General features: G+C 38.6%; 1 protein-coding gene and 1 pseudogene across 1 annotated transcript; both read left to right on the top strand.

The window, feature by feature from the left end:
* The first annotated feature begins 1,386 nt into the window (after nt 1-1,386).
* Nucleotides 1,387-19,158, top strand: OOSP3 (oocyte secreted protein family member 3). Its single transcript, XM_054524329.1, is given in 5 exon segments — nt 1,387-1,459; nt 2,840-3,018; nt 17,016-17,113; nt 18,444-18,597; nt 19,078-19,158. Coding segments are annotated over 5 exon segments (585 nt in total).
* Nucleotides 19,159-21,016: 1,858 nt separating this feature from the next.
* LOC129047363 (polyprenol reductase-like) lies at nt 21,017-21,971 on the top strand (annotated as a pseudogene).
* The last annotated feature ends 4,817 nt before the right edge of the window (nt 21,972-26,788 follow it).

The following is a 26,788-nucleotide window of genomic DNA, read 5'->3' as shown; positions in this document are numbered from 1 at the left end:
TTTATTTTTTATATCTCTTATGGGAAGGCTTTGTTTAGACTACTGATTCTGGAACTTGGCCCAATGTCATGCTAGTTGGACTGGTCTCTGTTTTCTTTTAGGTCATTCCAGATTCTCAAAAGATTAATGACTGGTGGCGCAGATAACATACATGTTTTGCAAAGTTTATATTATGGATGTTGGAAGTCTCAGGAGACTATATGATGAGAAATAGGATTTGGATTCATTGTTTTATTCCTTATTGATCCATCAAAGATGTCATTTAATGAGTAGCCCCAGGCACATCTGATTTTTTATTTAAAATAATGATGTTACATTTCAGTTCAAAGGATGCTGAGAATTTATAACGTTGGTGTTTTCAAAAAAAAAAAAAAAACCCAAAAGGATCTAATATAAAACAGATATAAATAAAATGAAAATAACTGAAAAAGAATTGGAGATCTGCCTCCCTCCGCCCTCATCAGCAGCCCTGAGGACTTCTGCTTAGAGTTTCTCAAAGTGTGAGCCTCCAGGAATCACCTGGGGGCAGTTGTTTTAAAATGCAGATTCCTGAGTCTTGCCCCACTGAGTTTGACTGTGAGAACTTGCATGTTTGACAAGACCCTGCAGTGACTCATATGCATTCTTACATTTCCAGCTACAACAGATCTCAATGGACTAGACTGGGGTTAGAATACACATATTTTTAAATGGTGTTCCAGATAATTTTGAAAATTAATCTAAAATTTGGGAGCCATTGAAATAAATACTTTCTAAAGTGACCATGCCTGAGGCACGATCTCAAAGTGTGATCCTGGTGTCAGCAGCATCAGCAGCACCTGGAAACTTTCAGAAATGTAAATTCTTGGCCCTCCCATTCCCAGCCCTGAATAAGAATCTCCAGAACACAGTTCAGTTATCGGTGTATTAACAAGTGCTGCAGGTGTTTTTGGTGCTGCTAAAGTTTGAAAATCATTTCCCAACAATTCAATAAACATGCATTGACCCTCTGTGAACATTCTGTTCTAGGAACTTTGGAGGGCCTGAAGAAGTCACAGTTCTCAAAGATTTGTCAATGACACTTTATTTGCAGCCCTGATTTTGGTTCTGGAGTGATCAAGAGAATGTCAAGTTTCAGCAGGGAGAAAAAATTCTTTCTGTGAATATAAAAATAGTGGTTTTTATAAAGAGTTTTAATTTTGTTCTTTATACTTTCTGTATTTTCCAAACATTAAGCAATTTAAATTGGCAAAAACAATACATTCCTGGAAAATATGAGCCATTGGCAGAAAGTGATTTGTAAATGTAGTCAGCTGGGTGTGGAAGCAGGTATAAAAGTAGCCAAAGCAGGGCAGCTGCTTCCAATTTCCTGAATTTTTCAAGGGTCATTAGTTGGCAGCTGACGTCATGAAAGATTTTGTGAGGTTACAGTCGTCTTTCCTTTTGTGCACGATTTTGGCTCTTTCTGAGCAAGAGTCAGGTACAAGTGACCTTTATGTTTTGTTGTTTGAAGGCATAGTTTCTTAGTGGTTGTGGGCCTTTTACTCTTTGCTGTGTTGAGTAGAAGTGACTTTCCAATATAGTTTTCTGACTGCTGTAGTGGTATTGCTTTCTCTTGTTTGCTCTCTACCACCCCACAAAACAAGTGATTTATCTAGTTTATCCTAATACTTGGGAAAGAGCTAGTTTTATTCTTCCTCTGGATTTAGGTGTTTTCTGTTGTGTTTTGTCACCCTATTCACCCTACCTGTGGAAAAATATTTCTCTATTTAAGGTTTCAACTTGCTCTTCCACCTCCCATCCTGATCTCCCACTCATAATCCTGCCACCTGCCTCCTGTCCTGCCCTGTTGCCTCCTAAGTGGTCATGAGTTAGTGATTATAAATCAGGTTGAGAAAATAAAGTTCTTCATTCTTTCTCCTTTCACTTCTTATTCTCCCTAAGTCATAAAGTTGTTATCATTAATATTAATAGTTTTATTTGCATTCCACTTACTTTTTCCATATTTTACAGTAATCTTTTCTCATCTAAACTATATATTTTTCTTTATGTAAAAAGTTATTGGATAGAAATAATACATATAAAATACATGTAATTTTGTTATTTCTAGTTTTTTTTTAATCATGAAAATACAGTGATGAATTGCTGTATCTATAGGACATGTTTTTGTCTACAAATGTTTTTTGGATATGCTTCTGGTAGTAGAATTAATGGACACAAAATGAAGAAATGCTGTTGCAGCACCACAGCTGTGAATGTTTTGAGTTGACAGACTCACCACACAAGGTTTTAATCTGAGACTATCTTCCTTTTGCATCATAGAAGGATACAGGGTGAAGACAGAGCAGGTGCAGATCTTCATCTTATTGGCAGGTCTAGCAAATGCCCCAAGGTACAGTTTCCCTTGTCTCTTCACCCACACGGGATGTAGATGTCTGCCAGGGATGAGAGTCAGAGGCCATAGAAGCTACAGCTTCAGTGCCCTATCCGTCATTTACACTGGCCTAATTATGTGAACTCAAGGCTAGCACACCAGCTTGAGGCTCCCCCAATCCCTGGGCAGCCCCATACAGCAAAAGAAGCAGAGACAGCATCCCATATTTAGCTTAATGTTGAACTTTTAAGGAAACAGTACTGGCAGGGGAGGAGACAGAGGTTGTTTCCAGATAAGCTTGAATGGGACTGATCCTTCATTTACAATTTTACCATTTCATCTGAGTGATCATATTGTATCTCTCAAGGCTGTTTTACAGTGGTGTATATATATATGTTTAAATATGCTATGTTCAAACTTTCTCTGGGTGTTGTTTAGCATAAAACTGCTATCTAAATCTTTAACAAAAATTTTTTTTTTCAACAGTGTCAGTAGGATGTACTTCCTCTATGTTCTGGGTTGTGGCTGAACCAACTTTACTTGGTCAAGATCGTATTTTGCATTCTGATGAAGCGTCTCTGGGAACTGGCTGTCCTGTAACCAATGTAACTGCGAAGGGATATGAGTTTAATTACCCTGCCACTGAGTGTGAGATTCAGAAAGAGGTAAGAGCTGCAAGCAGTTCAAATAATAAACTAACCCCTAGGTTGTACCTTGCAGTAGCACTGTGTGTACTGTCAGTGTGAGATTTTTTTATGGCTCTTGAATTACTTGAATTTGGTACTTTCAGGATAGGAAGACCAGTGGGAATCTTGACTTGGCCATAAAATATCATGGCACATAGCCCATTGTGGAGGAGAATGCTTCAACATATATAGTAGTATAACTATCCAAGCACTCTCAAGTCTTTTTTAGTCATTACATCCCCTAAAGTCTAGAAGCACTGTAAAACAGGCATTGTTCCTAGTTTTCATAGTAACTGAGGCAAAAATGGGTAACAGTTTACCATAGATCATGCATCTGTTCAACAGATATGTAACTGAAACTTGCATGTTGGTAAACTGGGATTTACATTCTTCCTTTGAAGAAGAAGGCGATGAAAAAATGGGTGACACCAGAGGTAGAATTCACTAGGGGAAATCAGAGGAAAAAAACATCTGAGGAGGTTTGAGGTGGAGGCGGATTTGCTAGTATGTTGTTTCTAATTTTGACATCTATGGCCATGAATGAGATTGGTCTATAATTCGTTCTTTCTCATATGCCCCTTGTCAAGTTTTGAAACAGTTTAGTTAAGATTGGAAGTTTTGGCCAGGCATAGTGGCTTACCCCATAATCCCAGCACTTTGGGAGGCCGAGGCGGACACATCATGAGGTCAGGAGATCGAGACCATCCTGGCTAACACGGTGAAATGCTGTCTCTACTAAAAAAAATATGAAAAATTAGCCAGGCGTGGTGGCATGTGCCTGTCCAGTCCCAGCTGCTCAGGAGGCTGAGGCAGGAGAATCACTTGAACCCGAGAGGTGGAGGTTGCAGTGAGCCAAGATTGCGTCACTGCACCCCAGCTTGGGTGACAGAGCGAGACTGTCTCAAAAAAAAAAAAAGATTGGAATTTTTTGATCCTTGAATGCTTAATAGAAGTTGATGATAAAATCTCCTGTATCTTTTGCTTTTCTCTGGTTTTATCACTGGAATGAAGTTGAATCCAGGTGATTAAGGCAATAGAACTAGGGAGGAGTAGAGCGAGAGTTTTCTGACAGCAACATACAGACTATTCAACATTAACTTTTGGTGGAGGAAGAAAAGTGGACTCTGCATTCAGTATGCAGTGGTTTTACAATATGACAAAAATAGTATATTTTGGGAGGCCGAGGCAGGCGGATCACCTGAGGTCAAGAGTTTGAGACCAGCCTGGCCAACATGGCAAAACCCTGTCTCTACTAAACATACAAAAATTAGCCTAGCGGCCACCTGTAATCTCAGCAACTCAGGAGGCTGAGACAGGGAGAATTGCTTGAACCTGGGAGGCAGAGGTTGCAGTGGGCTGAGATCATGCTACTACACTCCAGCCTGGGCAACAGAGTGAGACTCCGTCTCAAAAAAAAAAAAAAAAAAGGTAGTATATTTATAGGAAAATTAAGTGGTGAATAACCACACCCACACTCTCCATTTAGAGATATGTGTGTCCTATACAAACAATTCTGATTTCCTTCAATCTGCTGTTTCACATCTACAAAACTTACCACATGAAAGTTTGCAGATTTCTAATTTCTTTGGCCTTTGTGGTTTTCCCCATATTTCAAAGTATGACTTATTATGGATATAGGGAAATCATTACAAAGGCCAAAGAATTAATAAGCCAACTTTACAAAGTTTATACAACTAAATATGAGACACTAAGAGAGGCAGAGACATCAGCCACAATGTTATTACAGGAGCCACAAACTATGAAGTAGAATAACCAATCAGAGCTGTAGGTTTCTTTTGAAGATTTTTTTTTTCCCCCTGTGGCATGAAAACCATTTCTAAAGTTTTCAGGGTCTTATAAGACCCCTTTAAAATTACCTTTCAAGGACAGATTGTATATGGAACAATTTGGTTAATGTTTAAAATGTTTTCTTTTATTATTATTATTATTATTATTATTATTATTATTATACTTTAGGTTTTATGGTACATGTGCACAATGTGCAGGTAACTTACATAAGTATACATGTGCCATGCTGGTGTGCTGCACCCACTAACTCGTCATCTAGCATTAGGTATATCTCCCAATGCTATCCCTCCCCACTCCACAACAGTCCCCGAAGTGTGATGTTCCCCTTCCTGTGTCCGTGTGTTCTCATTGTTCAATTCCCACCTATGAGTGAGAATATGCGGTGTTTGGTTTTTTGTTCTTGCGATAGTTTACTGAGAATGATGATTTCCAGTTTCATCCATGTCCCTACAAAGGACATGAACTCATCATTTTTTATGGCTGCATAGTATTCCATGGTGTATATGTGCCACATTTTCTTAATCCAGTCTATCATTGTTGGACATTTGGGTTGGTTCCAAGTCTTTGCTATTGTGAATAATTTCCATAGTATACAAAAGCAATGTTAATATTCATATGAGTATTTTGATTCAAATCAGATTCTTGGAGTTTTATGAGTCAAAGAATCTCTGCCTTGGTGGCTTCATTTCTTTCTTAGGTTTATAATTTATTATAAAGATTTTCCATTTAAAGGGCAGGATCTAGAATTTCAACAGTATTAAAAACAAAATGAAGGACTGTAGTAATCAGTTTAAGTAGCAGGCATGGATTAGGAAAGAATAATTAAACATTTAAGTGTACAATACAGTGGTTTTTAGTACATTGACAAAGTTGTACAACAATCACTGCTCTCTAATTCCAGGATATTTTAATCACTTCTCAAAAATGCACCCATACCTATCAGCGGTCACTCCACTGCCTCCTCTCCCCTAGTTATAGGCAACCACAAGTCTAATTTCTCTTTCTATAGATTTGCATACTCTGGATATGTCATATAAATTCAATCATACAATATGTGGCCTTTCGTGACTTTTGCTTAGCATGTTTTCAAAGTTTATCTATATCATAGCATGTCTCAATACTGCACTCTTTTTTATGGCTGAATAATTGTTTTCATTTTTTGTTACTGCTATACATTTGTGTACATGTTTATGTGTAAACATTTGTTTTCGATTGTGTTGGGTAAATACCTAGGACTGAAATTTGTGGCTCAAATGGTAACTGTATATTTAATTTTTTGGAGTTGCCTAGTCTTTTATTTTTCTAAAGATGACGAGTCTTTGGCTGAATGTCTTCAATGAAAGGTCTAACAATCAAAGTTAATAATTTATTTGTCCCAACTTCAGTTCTTTCCTGGGAACAACTCTTTATTCTATTGTTTGGTTTCTTTCTTTACCACTCACCTAAAATACTAGTTTTAATACTCACAGGATCAAAACAAAACACTGAAACACCAGAGTTGTTTAAAATGATTAGATTTTATTAAACACCCCATTTGGACACCTGTTCATTGGAACTGATTTTTGCTTCAGCCCTGGTTCTTTTAGAAATGCAGGAATTCTTTTCAACAAAATATCAGCTTGATCCAAGAATGTTGAAAAGTTAGCTGCCTTCGCGATATTGCCACCGCCAACCTCCAAAGAAATCTAAAAACCTTAGAAGATTACATGTAGTAAAATGTGAACAGGAACCATAATGTACAAGTCATTTGAGAACTATAATTGTGTAGAATTTACTCACTTTTCAAATTATTTTTCTGAATGAATAGCAAATTTGTGAAACAAAATATATGGTGCTTAGAAGAGTGGTTAAATGATGGGTTAGCTTCAATGTGAAACTTTTTCTGTCTTAAGAAAGACAGGGACTGCACAATAATCCTGTGAGGTAGGTCTTATTATCTCCATTGTACAGAAGAGGATAATGAAGTTCAAAAAGATTAAGTAACCTACAAAAGGTCACACAGCCATGACTGTCAGTCTCTTGCTGGACACAGCAAACTTAGCTACTTTTAAAGGAAGATAATTTTAAATTGAGTACTAATTGCTTTGCGCAAAATGAAAACATTAATATGATTAATGATAAAATATTTCACAGATAAGGGTTTTTCTAGAGAGGTTAAAGAAAACCAAGGTTAAGGATTCTGGGTTCACATACAGGTCTTTTTCAAATATAAAACATTTCTAATATTCCTGCTTTACTATTGGGAAGAAGGGAAGAATCTTGCAGTGGCTTAAATAACAGCAATTTAATTCCTGGTTATATATGCAAAAGAATTAAGAATAGTTATTTAAACAAATATATGTGCACACGTGTTCCTGAAGTGAAAAGGAGGTGGCAAAGAGAGACACAGAAGAGAACCGCTGCAGCTGCTGCGAGGATCCAACTGAAGTTGAAGCTGTTTTATTAATTTTCTTTCCAAATTGTTCATTGCTAGTACACAGAAAAAGAATTGATTTCTGTCAATTGATCTTGTCTCCTACAACATTAGTGAGCATGCTTATTAGTTGTAATAGTTTTTTTTTTTTTGGGTGGATCTCTTATGATTTTCTATATACAAGATCATGTCTGTCTGTCTGTCTGTCTGTCTCTCTCTCTCTCTATGCAGTCTTAATCTGTTGCCCAGGCTGGAGTGCAGTGGCATGAACTCAGCTCACTGCAACCTCCACCTCCTGGGTTCAAGCAATTCTGCTGCCTCAAGTCTCCCAAGTAGCTGGGACTACAGATGTGTGCCACCACGTCCAGCTATTTATTTTTTTATTTTTAGTAGATACCAGATTTCATCATGTTGGGCAGGCTGGTCTCGAACTTCTGACCTCAAGTGATCTGCCCACCTTGGCCTCCTGAAGTGATGGGGTTACATGTGTGAGCCACTGTGCCAGGCCTCATGTCATCTTTAAATAGAGATAGTTTAAATCTTCCTTTCCAATCTGGATAATTTTTGTTTTATCTTCTTGCCTAATGTTCCTAGCTAGAACCTCCAGACAATATTGGATACAAGTTGTGAGAGTGAACATCTTTGTATTATTTCTGATTATAAGGGAAAAGCTTTCAGTCTTTCATCGTTAAATATGATGCTGGCTGTGGGATTTTCACAGGTGCTCTTAATCAGGTTGAGGCTGTCCCCTTTTATCTTTAGTTGTGGAGAGTTTTTATCATAAATGGTATTTAATTTTATAGTTTTTTTCCCCTGAAACTACTGAAATGATCATATGGGTTTTGCCGTTTCTTGTATTAATATGGTGTATTACATTGATTTTTGTTATGTGGAGCCAACATATCCTTTTCCTGGGATAAATCCCATTTAGTCATACTGCTTAATCCTTTTTAGATGTTGCTGGATATGGTATGCTGAAGTTTTTATTTTTTGTTGGGGGGTATGGTTAGACAATGATTTCTTCTTTTTTTTTCTTCAACTTTAAGTTCAGGGGTACATGTGCAGGATATGCAGGTTTGTTACATAGGTAAACATGTGCCATGGTGGTTTGCTACACAGATCATCCCATCACCTAGGTATGAAGCCCAGCATGCATTAGCTATTCTTCCTGATGTTCTCCCTCCCCATCCCCCTGACAGGCCCCAGTGTGTGTTGTTGTCCCCCATGTGTCCCTGTGTTCTCATCATTCAGCTCCCACTTATAAGTGAAAACATGCGGTATTTGATTTTCTGTTCCTGCATTAGTTTGTGGAGGATAATGGCTTCCAACTCCATCCATGTCCCAGCAAAGTACATGATCTTCTTCCTTTTTATGGCTGCATACTATTCCATGGTGCATATGTACCACATCTTCTTTATCCAATCTATCATTGATGGGCATTTGGGTTGGAAGTTTTTTTATGTATATTCATAAGGTACATTGAGCTATAGTTTCTTTTTGTGATGTCTTTGGTTTTAATATCAGGGTAATACCTCATAGAATGAGTTGAATAATGTGCCCTCTTCTATTTCTTTTTTTAAAAAATATTTATTTTAATTTCTTAAAATTTTATTTTAAGTTCCGGGGTACATGTGCTGGATGTGCAGATTTGTTACATAGGTAAATGTATGCCATGGTGGTTTGCTGCAACTATCAATCCATCACCTAGGTATCCAGCCCAGCACGCATTAACTATTTTTCCTAATGCTCTACTTCCCCACCCTCCCCTGACAAACCCCTATGTGTGTTGTTCCCTTCTCTGTGTCCATGTGTTTTCATTGTTCAGCCCCCACCTTTAAGTGAGTACATGCAGTGTTTGGTTTTCTGTTCCTGTATTAGCTTGCTGAGGACAATGGCTTCCAGCTTCACCTAAGTCCCTGCAAAGGACATAATCTCATTCCTTTTTATGGCTGCATAGTATTCCATGGTATGTATGTACCACATTTTCTTTATCCAATCTATCATTGATGGGCATTTGGGTTGATTCCATGTCTTTGCCATTGTGAATAGTACTGCAGTGAACATACACGTGCATGAATCCTTGTAATAGAATTTGTATTCTTTTGGGTATATACCCAGTAATGAGATTGTTTGGTCAAATGGTATTTCCAGCTGTAAATCTTTTAGGAATCACCACACTGTCTTCCACAGTGGTGGAACTAATTTACATTCCCACCAACAGTGTAAAAGAGTTCCTATTTCTCTGCAACCTCTCTAGCACCTGTTGTTTCTTGACTTTTTAATAATCACCACTCTGACTGGTGTGAGATGGTATCTCATTGTGGTTTTAATTTTCATTTATCTAATGATAGTGATGTTGAGCTTTTATTCCTATGTTTTTTGGCCAAATGTATGTCTTATTTTGAGAAGTGTCTGTTCATGTCATTTGCCCACTTTTTTTTTTTTTTTTTTTTTGAGATGGAGTCTTGCTCTGTCACCCAGGCTGGAGTGCAGTGGTGTGGTCTTGGCTCACTGCAACCTCTGCCTCCCAGATTCAAGTGATTCTACTGCCTCAGCCTCCCGAGTAGCTGGGAGTACAGGCATGTGCCACCATGCCCAGCTAAATTTTTTTTGTATTTTTAGTAGAGACTGGGTTTCACCAAGTTGGTCAGGCTGGTCTTGAACTCCTGCCCTCAAGTGATTCATGTGCCTTGGCCTCCCAAAGTGCTGGGATTACAGGCATGAGCCACCACACCCCTTTGCCCACTTTTTAATTTTTTTTTGTTTTAATGTTTTTTTTGTTTTGTTTTTTAATGTTTTAATGTTTTTTTGTGGTTTTTTTTTTTGTAAACTTGCTTACGTTCCTTGTAGATTCTGGATATTAGACCTTTGTCAGATGGATAGACTGCAAAAATTTTCTCCCATTCTGTAGGTTGTCTGTTTGCTCTGATGATAGTTTCTTTTGCAGTGCAGAAGCTCTTTAGTTTAATTAGATCCCATTTGTCAATTTTTGCTTTTGTTGCAATTGCTTTTGGTGATGTCATCATAAAATCTTTGCCCATGTGTATGATCTGAATGGTATTGCCTAGATTTTCTTCTAGGGTTTCTATAGTTTTGGGTTTTACATTTAAGTCTTTAATCCATCTTGAGTTAGTTTTTGTGTAAAGTAGAAGAAAGGGATCCAGTTTCAATTTTCTGCATATGACTAGCCAGTTCTCCCAGCACCATTTATTAAATAGGAAATCCTTTCCCCATTGCTTGTTTTTGTCAGGTTTGTCAAAGATCAGATGGTTGTAGATGTGCAGTTTTACTTCTGAGTTCTCTATTTTGTTTCATTGGTTAATGTGTCCGTTTTTGCACCAGTACCATGCTGTTTTGATTACTGTAGCCTTGTAGTATAGTTTGAGGTTGGGTAGCATGATGCCTCCAGCTTTGTTCTTTTTGTTTAGGATTGTCCTGGCTCTACAAGCTCTTTTTCCATTCCATATGATTTTTAAAATAGTTTTTTTTTTTTTCTAATTCTGTCAAGAATGTCAATGGTAGTTTAATAGGAAGAGCATTGAATCTAGAAATTGCTTTGGGCAGTATGGGCATTTTTACGACATTGATTCTTCCTATCCAAGAGCATGGAATGTTTTTTCATCTGTTTGTGTTCTCTCTGGTTTCCTTGAGCAGTGATTTGTAGTTCTCCTTGAGGAAGTCCTTCACTTCCCTTGTTAGCTGTATTCCTAGGCATTTTATTCTCTTTGTGGCAATTGTGAATGGGAGTTCATTTATAATTTGGCTCTCTGCTTGTCTGTTTTTGGTGTATAGGAATGCTTGTGATTTTTGCACATTAATTTTGTATCCTGAGATTTTCCTGAAGTTGTTTATCAGCTTAAGAAGCTTTTGGCTGAGTCCATGGGGTTTTCTAGATATAGGATCACATCATCTGCAAACAAAGACAATTTGACTTTCTCTCTTCTTATGTGAATACCATTCCTTTCTTTCTTTTGCCTGATTGCTCTGGCCAGAACTTCCAGCTATGTTGAATAAGAGTGCTGAGAGAGGGCGTCTTTGTCTTGTGCCATTTTTCAAGGGGAAAGTATACAGGTTTTGCCCTTTCATTCTGATATTGGCTGTGGGTTTGTCATAAATGGCTCTTACTGTTTTGAGGTATGTTCTTTCAATACTTGGTTTATTGAGAGTTTTTAACATGAAGGGATGTTGAATTTTCTCAAAGGACTTTTCTGTATCTATTGAGATTATCCTATGGTTTTTGTCTTTAGTTCTGTTTATGTGACAAATTGCATTTATTGATTTGCATATGTTGAACCAGTCTTGTATCCTGGGGAGGAAGCCAACTTGATTGTGGTGTATAAGCTTTTTGATGTGCTGCTAGATTCAGTTTGCCAGTATTTTATTGAGGATTTTCACATTGATATTCATTAGGGATATTGGCCTGAAGTTTTCTTTTTTTGTTGTATCTCTGTCAGGGTTTGGTATCAGAATGATGCTGGCCTCATAACATGAGTTAGAGAGGAGTTCCTTATTTTCAATGGTTTGGAATAGTTTCAGAAGGAATGGCACCAGCTCCCCTTTGTATCTCTGGTAGAATTCAGCTGTAAATCCAACTGGTCCTGGGCTTTTGTTGTTGTTGTTGTTTGGTAGGCTATTTATTACTGCCTCAATTTCAGAACTTGTTATTGATCTATTCAGGGATTCAACTTCCTGGTTCAGTCTTGGAAGAGTGTACGTGTCCTGGAGTTTATCCATTTTTTCTAGATTTTCTAGTTTGAGGTGTTTATAGTATTCTCTGATGGTTGGTTGTATTTCTGTAGGGTCAGTGGTGGTATCCCCCTTACCATTTCTGAATGTGTTTATATGAATCTTCTCTATTTTCTTCTTTATTAGTCTAGCTAGTGGTCTACCTATTTTGTTGATTTTTTTTTTTCCAAAAAAGCAGCTTCTAGATCCATTGATTTTTTTTGAAGGGTTTTTTGTGTCTCTATTTCCTTCAGTTCTTCTCTGAGCTTGGCTATTTCTTGTCTTCTGCTAGCTCTGGGGTTTCTCTTGTTTCTCTAGTTCTTTTTAGTTTTGATGTTAGGGTGTTAATTTGAAATCTTTTTAGCTTTTTGATGTGGGCATTTAGTGCTATAAATTTCCCTCTTAACACTGCATTAGCTGCCTCCCAGGGATTCTGATGCATTGTCTCCTTGTTCTCATTGGTTTCAAAGAACTTGATTTCTGCCTTAATTTCATTATTTACCCAGAAGTCATTCAGGAGCAGGTTGTTCAATTTCCATGTAATTGTGTGGTTTTGAGTGGGTTTCTTAATCTTGAGTTCTAATTTGATTATGCTGTGGTCTGAGAGACTGTTATATTTCAGTTCTTTTGCATTTGCAGAGGAGTGTTTTACTTCCAATTATGTGATGAATTTTAGAGTAAGTGTCATGTGGCGCTGAGAAGAATGTGTATTCTGTTGTTCTGGGGTGTAGAGTTCTGTAGATATCTATCAGGTCTGCTTGATCCAGAGCTGAGTTCAAGTCCTGAATATCTTTGTTAATTTTCTGTCTGATCTAATATTGACAGTGCAGTATTAAAGTCTCCCACTATTGTGTGGGGGTCTAAGTCTCTTTGTAGGTCTTTAAGAACTTATTTTATGAATCTGGGTGCTCCTGTGTTGGGTTCATATATATTTAGGATAGTTAGCTTTTCTTGTTGAATTGAACCCTTTACCATGTAATGACCTTCTTTGTCTTTTTTGACCTTTGTTGGTTTAAATTCTATTTTGTCAGAAACTAGGATTGCAACTCCTGCTTTTTTCTGCTTTCCATTTGCTTGGTAAACTTTCCTCCATCCCTTTATTTTTATCCTATTTATGTCTTTGCATATGAGATGTGTCTCTTGAATACAGCACACCAATTGATCTTGTCTTTTTATCCAGATTGCCATTCTGTGTCTTTTAATTGGGGCATTTAGCACATTTACATTTAAGGTTGATATTGCTATTTGTGAATTTGGTCCTGTCATCATGATGCTGGCTGGTTAATTTTGCAGACTTGTTAATGTAGTTGCTTCACAGTGTCATTGGTCTGTGTACTTTAGTGTGTTTTTGTAGTGGTCATTAATGATTTTTCCTTTCCATATTTAATGCTTCCTTCAGGAACTCTTGCAAGGAAGGCCTTCTGGTGATGAGATCCTTTAGCATTTTCTTGTCTGAAAAGGATTTTATTTTTCCTTCTCTTATGAAGCTTTGTTTGGCTGGATATGAAATTCTGAGATGGAAATTCTTTTCTTTAAGAATGTTGAATATTGGCCCCCAATCTCTTTTGGCTTATAGGGTTTCCACTGAGAGGCCTGCTGTTAGTCTGATGGGCTTACCTTTGTAGGTTACCTGGCCTTTCTCTCTGACTGCCCTTAACATTTTTTTTCCTTCATTTCAACGTTGGAAAATCTGATGATTATGTGTCTTGGGGTTGATCTTCTCGTGGAGTATCTTATTGGGGTTCTCTGGATTTCCTGAATTTGAAGGTTAGTCTGTCTTGCTAGGTTAGGAAGTTCTCCTGGATGATATCCTGAAGTGTGTTTTCCAAACTTGGTTCCATCTTCCCCGTCTCTTTCAGGTACTCCAATCACTCATAGGTTTGGTCTTTTTCCATAGTCCCATAGTTCTCAGAAGTTTTGTTCATTTCTTTTCATTCTTTTTTCTCTAATCTTGTCTGCTTGCCTTATTTCAACAATATATTCTTCAAGCTCTGATATTCTTTCTTCCACTTTGGCCAATTCAGCTATTGATACTTGTGTTTGCATCATAAAGTTCTTGTGCTGTGTTTTTCAGCTCCATCAGGTCATTATGTTTTTCTCTAAACTGGTTATTCTAGTTAAAAGCTCTTGTAATCTTTTATCCTGATTCTTAGCTTCTTTACTTTGGGTTAGAACATAATCCTTTAGCTCAGCGAAGTTCATTATTACCCACTTTCTGAAGCCTACTTCTGTCAGTTCATCTATCTCAGATTCAGCCCAGTTCTGTGCCCTTGCTGAAGAGGTGTTGTAATCATTTGGAGGAGAAGAGGCATTCTGGCTTTTGGAATTTTCAGCATTTTTGTGTTGATTTTTCCTCATCTTCTTGGATGTATCTACCTTTGACCTTTGAGGCTGTTGACCTTTGGATGGAGTTTTTGTGGGGTCTTTTTTTGTTGATGTTGTTGCTTTCTGTTTGTTTTTCTTTGAACATTCAGACCACTCTTCTGCAAGCCTGCTGCATTTTCTGGGGGTTCACTTCAGACCCTGTTTGCCTGGGTATCGCCTGTTGAGGCCGCAGAACAGCAAAGATTGCTGCCTGTGCCTTCCTCTGGGAGCTTTGTCCCAGGGCAGGACTGACCAGATGCCAGCTGTTACTTTCCTGTGTGAGGTGTCTGGCAACCCCTGTTGGGAGGTCTTATGCAGTAAGGAGGCATGGAATCAGGGACCTGCTTAAGGAAGCAGTCTGGCTGTCCCTTAGCAGAGCAGGTGCACTGCACTGGGGTGAATCCCCCAACCGCTGACTAGAGCTGCAGTAATGGTGGTGGCCCCTCCCCCCAGGTACTCAGTCATCTTAGGCAGACTGCAGGCTGCTGTGCTGGCCAGTGGGGATTCCAAGACAGTGGGTCATAGCTTGCAGGGTTCTGTGGGAGTGTGATCTGCTGAGCAAGGCTGCTTGGCACCCTGGCTTCAGTTTCCTTCCCACAGTAGTGGATGAATCTCTTGCCTCACTGGAGTTCCAGGAGCTGCTGGAGTAGGCAAAAACTCCTGCAGCTTAGTGCCTGCCTGAGCGGCTGCTGACCTGAGCAGCTGTCATGAGTCTGCAAAGCTTTGTGCTTGAGACCCAAGGCCCTGGTGGTGTGGGCTCATGAAGTAATCTCCGGTTCTGTGGGTTGTAAAAATCCATGGGAAAAGTGTAGCTCCCCAGATGGGTAGCACAATCTCTCACTGCCTCCCTTGACTAGGGGAGGGACGGCCCTTTTCCCTGTGCAGCCCCTGGGTGAACCATCACCCCACCCTGCTTTTTCTTGCTCTCTGTGGGTTGTACCAACAGCCTAGTCAGTCCCAATAAGAGAATCTGGGTACCTCAGTTGGAAATGCAGAATTCACTCACCATTTATTTCCATCTCGGCGGGAGCTGCAGACTGGAGCTGTTTCTACTTGACCATCTTGGCCTCTCCTCTGCTCCACTTCTATTTGTTGGGAGATTTTGTGAAGCACTGGTTCTAATTCTTTTTTTACATGTTTGATAGAATTGAGTAGTGGAGCCTGGTGGTGCCTGGACTTTCTTTGTGGGTAGTTTTTGGTTACTAATCCAATCTCTTTACTTGTTATAGGTCTATTCCCCTTGAGCACATTCAGAGTCAAGTCAAATAACCAGGATTTCAGGAAAAGTCAAAAAAATGACAATTCTCTGAAGATGGGGCTTTTAAGGAGCTCCAAACCATCTGTTTCCTCTGGATCCTGCTAGGCTGTTGGCTTTCATAGATACTGTGTACTGGGAAGAGGGAACTTGAAATAGAACAAGTTACAATGCCAAAAAGCTATCATTCTTACTGAGATTCTATCATTTTTTTCTTGAATAAATGCTCCTTGAATTGTTGCAAGACTTAGGATAATATTCAGAGTCTTAAAAATGTTGAATTTGATAATTTCTGCCATTTTCTTATTGTTTATGAAGAAGTGGATTTTTTGGTGGTCTTTAGTTTGCATACTAGAAATCACTATTGAATACATAATTACCAAGAGAAGTAAGGAGCATATAATATCTATTTTCCACACTTTACATACAATTTATATACTCAACTAAAATAACCTTCAATAGCAACACAATGGGAAAATAATCATGTTATTGAATTCTATATTTCTATTCATTCTTTTTGATAACATTTTATTTCTATGAGAATATTTGCTGCATTATTTAACAGGTTGAAAAATAGTAATTCAGTACGACATTTTTGTAAAAATTATCAATAGAAAAACATATACCTAAATGTATTTACAGAAGTTATTCCTGTATTAAGATTATGAATCTTTGACCATAACCGTAGTGGCTTTTTTTTCTTTTTTGACAGAGTCTTGTTCTGTCATCAAGACTGGAGTGCAGTGGCATGATTACAGCATGATCACAGCTCACTGCAGCCTCCACCTTCTGGACTCAAGTAATCCTCCCATCTCAGCCTCCTGAGTGGCTTGGAACCACTCAACCCGGTTCATTGTTTTTTGATTTTTAGTAGAGATGAGATCTTGCTATATTGCCCAGGCTGGTCTCCTGAGCTCAAGTGATCCTCCTGCTTCTGCCTCACCTTCCCAAAGTGGTGAGATTACAGGTGTGAGCCACCACGCTGGACCAACATAAGTGTTTTTGACATCTCCACAATGAGCATGTGTTCAGAAAACACAAATCTTCAATTGGTTCAATATTTTCAGACATCTGGGATACAGCACTGTGATAATGTTTAAGAGCCAAATCAGAAAAAAAACTTGTTAAGTAGAAGCTGTAGCTCTTGTTCCTAGTCTGGCATTTCAAGATTACAATCTTGTTATTTTATTTCCACACATATTAACTGATTGCACTGATGATCAGAAGCCTTGGATGGTGTTTTTTTAAAAATTTTTCTGGTGAATCAGTTTTCTTTTTCCAGCTCTCTGCAGAGAGACCTTGGTGCAGTATAAAGAGATTACATCTTATCTTGATCTGTTCATTGTTCAAATGTCTTTAAAACTCCTGTGTGAGATGACATCAGCTTATAAAGTATTTTTGTCCCATTAGGTTTTCTCATATGGAACAGTTTTTTATTCAGCACTCCACTGTAATATAATGCACAAAGGAGTCACTGGCAAAATTCCTTTCATGTGTATTGTATACGGGTGAGTATAATGAACCAGATGGTTCACAGTTTACCCTCTAAGAACTAATGAAAAGGAAAACATTTGGAATATGAAGCTTTACATCATTACAACCCTGGAGCGAGGTTGGTTTGCATAGTTTCTCTGTGCAATGATGAGGTATTTATCAATGCCTTTTGGCCATTACAGATGCTCTGCCCAAATGCCCTGGGACCCCTCTTGCTATTTCTGTTTGTCCCTCTCCCTGCTTCTGTGTGATCTGGCTTTCAGTGATACCAATCGGGCTTGGAAATTTAACAAATACTTCCCACTCTCATGATTGAGTGATTTGGGGGCATGAAAAGCCAGCTCTGTTTCTTGAGTCAGGGATAAACTTGGAGGCAGGATTTAACTTTGGAGCTCTCTTGAGGGTCCTACTGAGGCTAGGACTCTGCCTTAAATAGCATTCCTGCTTGTTGTTGTCTTTACCTTCTATGTCCTGCTTTTCTCCCATTCCCTTACTGGGAACACTTCTATAATAAATCACCTGCACATAAATATCCTTGCCAAGTCCTGCTTTTGGGAAATCCAAGTAAGATATGGTAAAACGGGTTAAACAGAGCTCAGAGGTGATTGTCCCCATGATCATGTAGCTAGGGAATGGCAAGTCAGGACTTGAACACACCTTCTCACCTAACTGCCACCCCGCAGATCAGGGAATGCTTGCAGAAACAGGAATAGTAGCCAAATTTCTCAGTTTTCAACCCTTTAAGATCAAATTAAAAAAATCTTAGCCTAAGTTGTTCTTTATTCTACATAATACCTAACTTTTCCCCCCTAATTTTGATAGCTTATATAAATCAAAGGGCTTGAATGGGCATAATTGTATTAAAATATTTTAAAAAAGCAATAATTTAGATGTTTTCTTAATATACTATGGCCTTATGACTTTTGGGGAAATCCCTGAAACTTTGCTGTATCTTCAGGATCAATGGATGAACGCTGTTAACCTTTTAGTAGTTTATGAATGATAACTTCTAAAAGAGCCAGGATTCTCAGTTTATACTTGTAAGAGATTGTCTTGGGGATTTTATTTAGCTCACCAGAGCTGATGTTTTTTGTTTAGAATACAATTTCCTATGGTAGGACTTTTTTTTTTTTTTTTTTTTTTTTGGACTAACACCCCTAAATGGAGGTTTGTTAATCCTTAAAAAAAAAAGTCAAGTAGAAGGCAGAGAGGTAGCAGTGGTAGTAAGTCTACTACTGATAAGTAAAAGGAAAAAAAATGAATTCAGACAAAATGAGACTTACTGGTTTGTTTATTTTTAAACGTAATCTGATGTGCAAATTGTGTCTTCTTTAAAACTTTCAGCTCATCATCTTTGGATACCACTTCAAGCACTATCCATAACAATCTTACAGAATTCCAAAATGACCCTCTCTCTACCAATTCTCATTCTCCCTGAAACTTAACCAATGCTAGCTTATTTGGATTGACTCAGATTCCATATTTTCAAAACTCCTCAGTGAGGATCCTTAGAAGAGACAAAACATGGCAGTGTCCACATAGAAATGATCATATTGACATATGGAAGGAAAAGCTCAAATCTCTGCTAAGGAGGGTATTTGTTGTTTAAATAGTGTCTAACTACATGATGAGTCTCACATTACATTTCAATCCTGTTTAGAAAAAATGCTACTTCCATGTGTCTACATATATCCTGGTCTTGTCAATAAGTCTCCCTTTACCCTAGTTATGACAAATAAATGAAAATCTCTAGTATAGTTTAAACATAATCTGAGTTGATAAACCACTCACTTTAAATAGTGCTCAGACACTTGAATAAAAATTTTCAACTCTTTCAACCCTTCCCTCTAATCCCTGGCACATAGTAGGTCCTCCATGTTCACCGGTAAATATATTAGTCAGTGTGTTTACTGTGCCAAGTTTATCAAGGGGTTACATTGGAAACTTTTTATTAACTACCTTTCTTTTTTCTCTGTAGGTAGAGGCATCTCATCAGTCACTTCTACTTAATATGTCTCATCCATTAGTCAATGAAAGTGCAAATGTAGCTATATTCTAGGTTCTTCCATGGCAATCCTGAAAACTCTGTTGCTACAGCTTACTTAAAATTTAATTTTTGAATCACTCACTACAGATTTATCACTTTTTGATGCCACTTCCTGAGAGGACATTGGATTGGGATAGTGCCCAGTGCTTCATATGTTTTTAAAAAGTGCCCCTTTTAAACATAGGCCATTATACCCGTGCATAGTCTCTTATAATACAATGACTATGTATAATTTTTATGTGGAGTTGATCTTACAAATAAAATGTGCTGTGCCTTTGGCTATACTTCTTGATGACTGGATTATAATCTCAAAACAGAACCTAGGCTGGGATGTAGGCATGGAAGGGTCTCTGTCCTCCACCTGCTGTTAGTGTACAAGTCGTGTTTCAAATACAGTAGACTGATAATAATTCTACATAGTTGTTTAATTCCTTTAAGAAAGATTTAGTATCCATGATAGAAATGAACACCATCAGATCAACCAGGAAATAGAGTAGAAAGTTTGACCTCCTGTAGGCCCATGGCTTTGGGAAACAGCGATAGCAGAATATTTCTGTATCTTTTTTCAAGATCAATAGGGTGAGACTAGTTTTTATTCTTGGCATTCTAGGAACTAAACCTTTAGTGATCCCTTAGGACCATCCTTCTTTATTTCAATGACCACTCTCCAGTTAGTAAGAACATCATTCTGAAACATGCACATGAGGATCTTGAGATGTTTCTAACAAAACCTTCAGCTCAAGTCCTGCCTGTGTGATCCTATTCTTCATATTGGGAAACCTTAGGCAATAGGGTTTATTGACTAGATATTTGTTATTTGAAAATAACTGGGTGAAGATAGACATCTTTTAATGTCCATCAGTGTTTCCTGCTGGCAGAACCTAAAGGTGAGGCTTGAAAATCTAATTTTTGAACTCTTGGCTCCAACATTGTAGGGCAGAGAGAGGCACACTTGGTAGTGAGACAACAGGTAAGCAACACATATAGGCTTGCTGCACCAACAGAGCTACTGCTTTCTATTTTAGTAAGGGGACCAGTAAGGATTTGTGTGTTAATTAGGACTAAAGTTGGTTACAGTTCACTTATTCATTCTTCCTTTCTTCCTCCCTGCCTCTCTCTCTTTCATATCTAGTACTCATTTGAAATGAACGAATCCCTGTTACTTTCGTAGAAAACATTACTTGACATTTTCATCATCCTTTAAATATAAACAGTATATTCAGACTCCTCCTGTCCTTCTTCAAAAAAACCCAGTAATTTAAGAATGAAAACAAGCTGGAAAACTCAGAAAATGGTGATAAAAGTGGGTAGTTTCCATTTCAGCAGTGAAGACATGCAAGAATTTTTGTATTAATTAGGACCAAGAGTGGATAGAGTTTGTGTATTTAATCTCTCTCTTTCACATATAGCATTCATTTGGAAGGAACTTACTACTTTCATTCATAAAATATTTTTTGTTTTTCCATTGTCCCTTAAAGTCAAAAGCCCACCAAGTCCAGAATGGGAGCCAGGGGTGGTAAAGGCAGACAGAGAGTGATAACCCTAGTCACTGTCCCAAAGCTGTGGTGCTTCATTCTTGAAAGGAGGATTGCCAGGCGTGATGGCTCACACTTGTAATCCCAGCACTTTGAGAGGCCAAGGCGGGCGGATCACCTGAGGTCAGGAATTAGAGACCAGCCTGATCAACATGGAGAAACCCCGCCTCTACTAAAAATACAAAATTAGCCGGGAGTAGTGGCGCATGCCTGTAATCTCAGCTACTTGGGAGGCTGAGGCAGGAGAATCGCTTGAACCCGGGAGGCAGAGGTTGCGGTGAGCCGAGGTCGCGCCAGGCGGCGGTGCCGGAACGCGGAACACGGGCGCGTAGGCCATGGCTTCCTCCGGGAGAGCCGAGCTCTGGGCGCTGAACCCGCTGCTGCGCTCGCTGTGGCTCACGCTGGCCGCTGCCTTCCTGCTGACCCTGCTGCTGCAGCTCCTGCCGCCCGGCCTGCTCCTGGGCCGCGCGCTCTTCCAGGACCTGATCTGCTTTGGGAAAACCAAGTGTTGGGGGGCCGCCGCGCCCTTCCGCCTGCCGCGCCTTTGATGTCCCCAAGAGATATTTTTTCCTACTTTTCCCACTTCTATATCATCTCAGTGCTGTGGAATGGCTTCCTGCTTTGGTGCCTTACTCCATCTCTGTTCCTGGGAGCATCTTTTTCCAAGCTGGCTTTATGGTTTGCTCAGAATTCTCAGGGCAGCACAGTTCCAGGGAGGGAAGCTGGCGCTGTCTGCATTCTTAGTGCTGGTATTTCCGTGGCTGCACAGCTTACGAAGAGGGCTTCTACGTCAGTGTCTTCTCTAATGGCACGACTCACGTCGTGCAATACTGTTTTGGACTTGTCTACTATGTCCTTGTCAGCCTACCTGTGCTGAGCCAAGTGCCAGTGGATGGCAGGAATGCCTATGTAATAGGGAAAAAGCTGTTGATGCAAGCGCGGTGGTTCCATATTCTCGGGATGATGATATTCATTTGGCCATCTGCCCATCAGTGTAAGTGCCATGTCATTCTCGGCAATCTCAGGGTAAATAAAGCAGGAGTGGTCATTCACTGTAACCACAGAATCCCATTTGGAGACTGGTTTGAATGTTTTCTTCCCCTAACTACTTAGCAGATCTGATCTACATTTCCATGGCTGTTACCTTTGGGTTCCACAACTTGGTGAATAGTGGTGACATATGTGTTCTTCAGTCCAGCCCTGGCTGCCTTTCTCAGCCACAAATTCTACAAAAGTAAATTTGTCTCCTACCTGAAGCATAGGAAAGCTTTCCTATCATTTTTAAGTTAACCTCAGTCATGAAGAATGCAAACTAGGTGATAGTTTCCATACCTAAGGACAATGAAGTCTGGAGTCCAACGTACAGTTTCTGCAGAACTGCTTGAAACTCTCTGTTCCATTTCTATACCCCACAAGTTTTCACTGAATGAACATGGCAATGCCACTCAAGAAAATGAATCTCCAGTGTCTTCAAAGAAGAAATACTAATGGCAGATCTGCGATTTCTGTGTCCACTTTCTGAGATGCTCTATAAAAACCAACGGATAAAAAGTAGATAAGACTTCTCCAAGCTGCTTCACAAGCAAACTAACCAAAAATATACAGTGTCACACATGCGCGCGCACACACACACACACACAAACGAAGAGATAAGTACAAGGCTCTTGTATTGGTTAGAAACCCGAGAACGTGCCAATAAACACCGCAAGGTGGTGTGGAGCAACAGGCTGTTTTAATGAGCACGGGGGGCAGACGGGCTGAGGCCTAAAATGGCGTCAGCCCCAAGGGAGGTCAGGGCAGGTGTTTTATAGTTTCCTATAAACAGGAAGTGTCCCAGTCTGACGTAACTGCTACGTGGTACCCGGATGGCCTCTCTCTCCAACTCCAGGGGGTAGGTGTCTTTGGGCCAGCTCACTTCCTGCTTCTGCTATCTTGCTGAGGTACACTGCTGGCGCAAGTGGCCTCGCGCCTTGGGACTGGGCCTGAGGAGGGAGGAGTTACTCATCCCCTTAAGCTTTCAGACCCTGGGGAGAATCTTTCAATAAGATCATCAATGTCTGTAACAGCTTGGTAGGAATGGACTATATAATAATATAGCAGGTGCTCAATAAATATTTGTTGCATTTCAGTAAAAGCAGAATAAACTTTGAAAATAATAAAAGGCTGGGTGCAGTGACTCACACCTGTAATCCCAGCATTTCGGGAGGCCCAGGTGGGCAGATCGCTTGGGCCCAGGAGTTCGAGACCAGCCCGGGCAAGATGGCGAAACCCTGTCTCCGTCAAAAAATATAAAAATTTGCTAAGAGTGGTAGCACGCACCTGTAGTCCTAGCTACTTTCAGGTGGGCTGAAGTGGAAGGATCGCTTGAGCCCGGGAGGTTAAGCGTGCAGTGAGTCGAGATCACACCACCTTACTCCAGCCTGGGCAACAGGGCAAGACCCTGTCTCAAAATAATATATACTTTTACACCAAAAGTTTCAGGGAAAAATGAGTTTGCTGGAGTTAATTTATACTTTCACGCAATACCACAAAGATCTCCAGTCATGTAACTATCAATAGCCATTTCCACTCATCTCCCCCTCGAATCATAGCCTAACGGAACGTTTTGAAAGCTCCTTTATTTAATATTTTTTTTACGTCCTTTGAAGGGAGCACTTCAAAAGTGAAAGCATCAGAACAGAAAATATATTTATGCATAGCAAGCCTTCTTGAATGGAAATGACACACTCTGGATTGAATAATACTGTGGCCTCATTCATATGTAGTTATTTAAATTGGATTAATGTCTGCCTGAGTTTATTTGAACTAACAGAATGTATCTGAAGATATTCAGGAATGAAGTTTATATTTAAAATAGCTTATGTTAAAGAAAATACCTGTGATTAATTCAGAGGGAAATAAATGCATGGTATAAAAGAAAACCCAAAACTTGAAAAATAATACTGTAGCCTGGGCAACACAGTAAAAACTGCACATTTGTGCAGCATAATATCTTCTGGCTTATTGGCTGAGGTGTTAAGTTTATTCCTTTTATGCAGATGTCCTATTACAGTCAGCCAAGCACTAAAGCTTTGCATTTATGTGTACTTTGCTATGCGGGAAAGAACCTTATGATTAATAAGACACATATCAAACGTGTAGTCAATCATCCCTGCCCCCATCCCTGGAGCTGTAACCCAAAACTGTTAAACTAAAAATCTTTTTAGTATATCTTTAAATACATGCATGTCAAGAACATTCAAAAGTTCTTACAGCAATTCTGATAGAACATTTTCTCTCCCAACAATTAACACCACTTAATTAAGATTAATCTGTGACCCAGTCTATTTAAATAAATGCCATATTTGTTTTACTTATTTAGAATTTGCCATTCTCAGGAACAAAACTCTTTGTACATTGGAAATGAAAAGCATATTGCAGTTTGGTCTTAATTTCCACGTGATTGTCATGCATAATTTTAAATAAGTTATTTGGGGAAAAATGTATTTTATTTTTAGCATGCAATTTTATGCCCAGGTTAGACTAGGGATTGGGCTGATGTTCTGGAATCTCATTGTACTGTTAAGTAATGAGCATGCTCCATGACACACCCTGTCAGGGGTTGTGAGAAAGTTGCAGTGTTCAGTTTCCCACCTGTTTCCTTTTCCTGCTGTTTGTCTCTCACTCATCCCTGCTTCTTACTTTCCCTTTTCCTTCTTTGGCCAAACATTACATTTCTAGGCAAAGATAAAAGAGGAAATAGTGATGTCCTGAAAGGGATTCAGAACAAAGTAGCATGGCCTTTGGTGAAAGCTTCACCTATGGGAAATAATTGAGAATTGTGCTGTGCTTGCAATGTCAGAATCAGTACTGTTTTTTTTGTGTTGGTGAAAATATTCCATGTGCCTAAAGGGAGAGCATCAGGGAGTTTGCAAATTCTTCACAAGGATCCAGAAATAGCTTAGAGGTGGAGAGTCATGATTTTCCTGTTGGCTTAGTTGAATAGCCGTAATCTTTCATTTTCTACTACCACTAAGTTAGGGGGAATGACGTTGAACTACCTCATTAGCAGCCTTGCCTGGATTAACTACTGATTGAAAAAGTGTGCTGAAAATAGCCTTTGTTTTTGTTGAAGCTCATCCTACACACTAACATTTGCTTATAGTAAGCATGGATTATTTTGTCTCTGCCAAGCTGTGTTCTGTATTATATTTTTACTTCAATGTGTGGTTATTGCTAGAATTCCTACAAAAATGCCTTTGCAGATATTTTTGTATGTAGTTTAATAGATATTTGGTTTAAGGAGGCTGCAACATTTGCATAAAGTACCTGAAAACTCAAGAACCATTGGTAAGTGAGATCTCTCAAAATGAGCTGATACATTAAAGGGGACCTTAAAACAGAAAAAAGTAAATATATATAAAAAAGTTCTAAAGAGAGAAAAAAAGCACTTCCATTGATTCCCCACCCCCCTGGATTAGCCCCATCCATGGGAAGTTATCTATATCTTATACATTTATGTACATATCTTCCATTTTTGAAAGATAGAGTTATAAAATAATAAAAATTTCAGAAATAAATAGTGTCTAGGTAGGTAACATAAAAAAAAAGAAAAATGATGAAAACTGAGGTAGTTTGGAAAGCCTAAACCATTTTTTGAGGGTATAGTCCATATTTAGCCAAAGCACAAATGTACATCTTCTAATTTTGAAAAGAATGCAGAAGTTTAGATAAAATTTCCTGCTTTTTAATGTTAGTTATAAAACATTTAAAAAGCAATAATAATAGGAAAGAGTCATCAATATTTGATCTTTGATAATAGAATAAATGAAGCAAAATGACTGTCATATGGTAGCTGCTCAATACATGTTACTTCTCTTTTGCATACTAGTTCCAAAATACTTGCTGACTGCAGGACAGCCGTTTTGGTTGCCAAGCCCTGAACTTCCCCTCACACTCAGGCGGACTCTGGGAGTATTTGCTTTATTGTCTGCCTTGAAGTTTCCGTTTCTCTAAGGAGCTCTGTGAGTCTGTGATGGCCCTTCAGAGAACATGTAACACAAAACATCACATTCTTTGCCAACTATTCATGTTGTATCTTTCTACTTTTTGACCCTTTACTCTTTTAAGAAACTGGCCATGTGTAGAAGTGGAACATACTTTGCTTGCTTTGCCCTACCATTGCCTGATATATTCATGTAAGTAGCTCCAGACACTCCAGGGAGTTTACCTATGGAACCTTCCAGGAGAATAGGCTCCCCCGTGCCATTCTGGCTTGAAGCTTCCTCATATAAGGTGCTGCATCATTTGCAATGAGTAGGAAACCATGTAACAAGTCTCCAGAGTCATCTGATTTCAGTATCTAATCGCTCCAATCACTGGGTGACAGAGTTTAGTCACAGAAAGCCATCAGCTTATGATAGTTGAGGTAATTCAATGTCTGTCTTACATTTAAAAGAATGAGGCAAAATAATTTTTTTATAGTAATATACATATCTGGAACAGCCAAAGGGACTGGCTTTTAAGTAAATTTAAAATAGGAAGAGAAATCAGTAAATTATCCTTTTAAAAGTAATGACAGTCAATAGAATTAATGTACTTAATATACATGCATATTAAACATAAAATATAGAAAATGCATGATATGTATGATATGTACTATATATAGAAACTACATACAATGATCACAAGCATAATAAGTACGTTTCATGTTTGTTATAGGTTACAAATATTGCAGAAATGAAATTTGGGTCACAGTAGCAAACAAATGTACAACATTTAGAAAACAAATATAAGACACATGCAGCACCTTTAAAGAGGAAGTCTTAAAAAATCTGGAATATAACAAGATTGAATAAAGAGAGATAATACATTGCTACTGGATAGGAAATACTATGTAAATACACCAAATTTTCTTTAATAAATCTAAAAATTTTATGGAATTCCAATAAAAATAACAATGGGAACTTTTGGGGGAAACTAATACAATGGTTGTAAAGTTGATTCAAAAGAATAGACATGGCAGAAGTTCCAATAAATTTTTTTAAAAAGAAGCAAGGCTTTTTTCTATATTAAAATATATTATGAAACTAGAGTGTTTACACACTTCAATAGTGATGCAAGAATAG

This window comes from Pongo abelii, chromosome 9 (genome assembly GCF_028885655.2).
Source record: "Pongo abelii isolate AG06213 chromosome 9, NHGRI_mPonAbe1-v2.0_pri, whole genome shotgun sequence".
Classification (NCBI taxonomy): domain Eukaryota; kingdom Metazoa; phylum Chordata; class Mammalia; order Primates; family Hominidae; genus Pongo; species Pongo abelii.
The sequence above is the reverse complement of the archived record's forward strand: the minus strand, read 5'-3'. Positions and strand labels throughout refer to the sequence as shown.